We start from the raw sequence: 4110 nt of genomic DNA on the forward strand, positions 1-4110 counted from the left end.
ACGTTGGAACAGTCAAAGCAGAAGGAGCAAGCTCCTAGTAGACATCGCCTGAACAAGACATAAAGACAGGAACTCACTGACTGTGTGTGAGGGGTTTAGTTTGAGGTGAGATTCTGCGCACCAGAGACGCGAATGTAAGCTTGGTTTAGCTAAAAGTGCAGAAGGCCTCAATGCCCGGCTGAAGAAAGAAGTCCGGCGTACATGGCTCCCCCGCCCCGGATTTCTGTATGCCATTCCAGTGTTGCTAAGTGATGAGTTCCCGAGTTCTCGACTGTTCGCTTCTGTTACTGCCAGGGATGTGACTGAAGCACCCTTGGCCTTTTCACACAATGGCAAAGACTCAGGCTTATTATGTGCAGTTTTGGACTCAGGTTCTTCAGTATTTCGTGGGGCTATATCACCGCCTCCAGAAATGCTGGGCTGCCGTTAAGGGCTTCTGCACTAAGAAGGAGGAAGAATACATCCCTCCAGCTGAGAGTATTTTTCATAAAGAAAAAATAATGATGCTTGGCAATATTTTGACAGATAATTCTCTAGCCCTTGAACAGAGAGCTCAAGCTGCCTATAGAATCGGACTGTTGGCCTTTACAGGTACTGATTTAACCAGCGGTACTGATGGAGTGTTCCACAACCTTTCTGCCTGTTCTAACACTGTCAGTGAGTGAGTCTCCTAGCACTCATCTTAAGAGTCCAATAACATTTCCTTTGCCTAAATTATTAGTCTCTCCTCTCTGTACCACCAGATGATTACTAATTACTTTCTCCTCAAGGATCTCATGTTTTAAAAGAATGTGGCCATCGGCTATATGACTAATTAGGTACTTTCTAATTTTTATTCATTAAAATTATGTATACACACATATACACTGAAATTGCCTATAAAATGTTTTAATATCATAAAAAAATCAAAGACTATACTGAATTCATTTGTCAACCCTTTTACATGGAAAAACTACTTGATATTTTATATTTTATCTTGCAAAAAATGCATTACACAGGCAATAGTTTAGAAAAATCAGTAAGAACTTTAGGCTCTTAAAACACTTATTAATACCAGGAAAGCCAATAGGTATATTAGTGAAAAACAGCTATTAATGTACACTTGGCTAGAGAATTAAGTGGTAAGGGTTGATATTATATTTAAGGGCCCTTGTGGCTCAGATGGTAAAGAATCTACCTGCAAGGCAGGAGACCTGGGTTCTATCCCTGGGTTGGGAAGATCTCCTAGAGAAGGGAATGTGAACCCACACATTTTCTTGCCGTAAGAATCCCATGGACAGAGGAGCCTGGTGTGCTACAGTCCATGGGGTAGCAAAGAGTCGGACACAACTGAGCGACTAACACAAACCATTTAAAGACACACTGTTCTGTCAAATCCACACTTGCTTCACCTTTTTTCCTAATAAATGTCAGGATGTATAAAAAAAAATTTATAGACAGCCCTCAATAACATGTCTCCTAATTAGAAGCTGTTGTTGGTAGCTGTTAGTGTCATTGGTAGATTATTTTTTAAATGGGAAAATGAATTATTTTGATGCCTTCTGATAGACTACTTCCAACAGAATGGTGTCCATGAGAGAAAACATTTAGTGTTTACAAGGACCGATGGGTCCTAAGGTGCCAGAATGATTAAGAAGCACTAGCACAGGACCAGAGAGGACAGGAACTCAGGAAAATGCCCGTGTGCAGGAGGATAAACAGTAACCACCAAGGAGGCAGGCTCAGTTCACTACAGAGCCATGGTCACAATTGGGGGCAAGAATTAGCTAATTACAAAGGGATCAGAATCCTTTAATTTCACGTGGGGAACAACGAAAAGGGCTCATGCCAGCTTTTTGCTAACACTTTACATCAAAGAGAAAATTTTTAAAACCATGAAACTGTGGTAGTACAAATAAGAGAAATCCAAGCGAGGTCGAAACTCCAGTGGCTAAGAATCCAGACAACTGTACCAGCCACTCCTCACCATTTAAATTGTCTTCATCAGTGCCTTCTTATCTATGACCTTCTCAGAATTCAAGATTTGAACTAGGAAGATCTGGGGTCCAGGTATAGGATGGGAGTAGAGTCAAGGACCAGGTTGGCCCCAGATCTGCAAGAGTTGGGCTGAGAAACACGTTAAGAACAGAATAATGATGGACAACTTGGGAAAAACCTCTCTTGCCAGTAAGACCCTGACCTTGCAGCCTAGCCTGTTGGTTTTTCCTATGTTTGCTCTAATGTTCTGGTACTTCTTCAAGCACTGAAGACCAAGACTCTGGAATGAAACCATAAGGGAGATCTGCAAGGTGAACACAGCCAGGCTTTATTCATCTTGCATTACTGACAGGTGCCTGATGAAGGAACCAGGGAAGAGCTTTGAGCAGGCAGGGAGCTCCCAGTGCTCTTCATGTAACCCCACGCAGATCAATGGACACTTTCTCAATTTCAGAGCAGCACTTGGAGACTGGGGTGGCGGGGGAGAGGAAAACAGTGTGAACACAGGAGCACTCATGTTACTAGCTACTAGACATATCAAATACTTTTGGAAATGCAAATGCTTTGTTTTACAGGAGGACCCACTGCTGGAAATTTTGCAGGGGAGTACATGAAAGAAGTAGCTCACTTGTTGAAAGATCACGAGATGGTACCCAAAATAAAGATCCTGCTGCTCCAGAGTGTCGCATCTTGGTGTTACTTAAACCCTGTCAGCCAGAAAAGAGCCAAACATTTGCACTTTATTCCTATTCTCGTCGATCTTTTTGATGACAAACTTGAGTCTACTATGAAAAGTGAAACAAACAGCAGCCTCCTGGTTAAATTTTGGGGTTGCTATGTTCTCTCTGTCATGACATGCAATAACTTGCCTTGTATGCAGGAGCTTAAACACTGCAGTTCTCTGAAATATCACTTGGAAATATTGGCCAGTGAGAATTGGTCTGGATGGCCCGAGAATTTTGCAGAGGTGCTATATTTCCTCATTGGTTTTCACAGGCATTAATTTCTCTGAATCCAGCTACCTGATGCCTCTGTCTGCACCCCACTGTATTACCCTGGAAAATTTAAATAAATAACAAGAGCTGGTAACATTATTCTTCAGCATTTTCTTTTAGGTGGTGGAAAAACTCTATATTCATTTTCAACATTACTGTGATGAACCAAACTTACGAAAAGCACCCCTGTTGAAATAAAGTCATAAAAATTAAGTTTATAAAATGAGAATTTTATAATTCTGGAAGACACATTACCTATGTAACTGTTAGAAGCAGTGGTGTATTTGCTGGGGGTGTATTTACTGATGACATTTAGCTAAGGCACCCAGAAATGCCAAATCTAAACCCAGCTCACAGCCACAACGGATGCTACAGGGGATGTAGATGGAGCCTGTTGATCTGTAGTGGATGCTGTCGCCCTACTCATACGCATCCTTGCGTTGTTTCAGTGCCAGCCTTCAAGGTGCCACATCCTTGGCTGAGGCCATGTTTGGCTTTCAGACATGATCTTACTGCACATCAGGCTGACCAGGGGTTCGGGGGAACTCACACTTCATGGAGCAGTGCTCACCTCCATTGGTCCAGCTCTGGAAAGAGATGGAGTATTATGTGTACAGATACCCAAAGAACAGCCTAAAGCTTGGCTCTTAGATTTTCTCCGTCTGTATTTTCTTAGAAAATATTTAAAAGAAAACTTACACTTCCATACTGTTCAGCCTCATCAAAAGCTTTGTTACAAAAAATATTTATGCAAAAGCACTTAAAGGACTTGTAGCTTTTTGTGTCTCTAACTACCCTAATATTTGCCTCTAGCTTAAATTCGAGCCATCAAGAGATTGAATACTTTCGTCTTTCAGACATGCCTTGACTAAACTTAGTGTCATGCTTTCACCTGAGGGGCCTGGAGGAAGTCTAGGTCGGTGATCTTTATTTATTACAGGAATGTTGTTAGGGATGCTATTCACATCATGTGGATTCATGAGGTTCCCTGGGGAAATTGTCTCAAAACTTAAAACAGGAAAAGCTGTGTTCTGCTGCTGAGCCACTGGACCTTTTCACCCTTTGTGGATTGCGTAACTCAGTTTTTCAAACTAGAACTCAGTTCATAGGCGATTAGGGTTGGAAATCAGAAGCCCCA

General features: G+C 41.9%; 1 protein-coding gene across 1 annotated transcript; it reads left to right on the plus strand.

Annotated features, from left to right (window-relative positions):
• The first annotated feature begins 244 nt into the window (after nt 1-244).
• Nucleotides 245-3225, plus strand: ARMH2 (armadillo like helical domain containing 2). Its single transcript, XM_043450315.1, has 2 exons — nt 245-591; nt 2553-3225. The coding sequence occupies exons 1-2, from the start codon at nt 330-332 to the stop codon at nt 2978-2980; spliced, it is 690 nt and encodes a 229-aa protein (XP_043306250.1). The 5' UTR covers nt 245-329; the 3' UTR covers nt 2981-3225.
• The last annotated feature ends 885 nt before the right edge of the window (nt 3226-4110 follow it).

This window comes from Cervus canadensis, chromosome 28 (genome assembly GCF_019320065.1).
Source record: "Cervus canadensis isolate Bull #8, Minnesota chromosome 28, ASM1932006v1, whole genome shotgun sequence".
Classification (NCBI taxonomy): Eukaryota; Metazoa; Chordata; class Mammalia; order Artiodactyla; family Cervidae; genus Cervus; species Cervus canadensis.

Excerpts from the sequence above, each read along its gene's own strand:
- ARMH2 (XM_043450315.1), top strand. The coding sequence starts at position 330 with ATGGCAAAGACTCAGGCTTATTATGTGCAGTTTTGGACTCAGGTTCTT. Across the intron at positions 592-2,552 it reads CGGACTGTTGGCCTTTACAG|GAGGACCCACTGCTGGAAAT; the intron begins GTACTGATTTAA and ends TTTGTTTTACAG.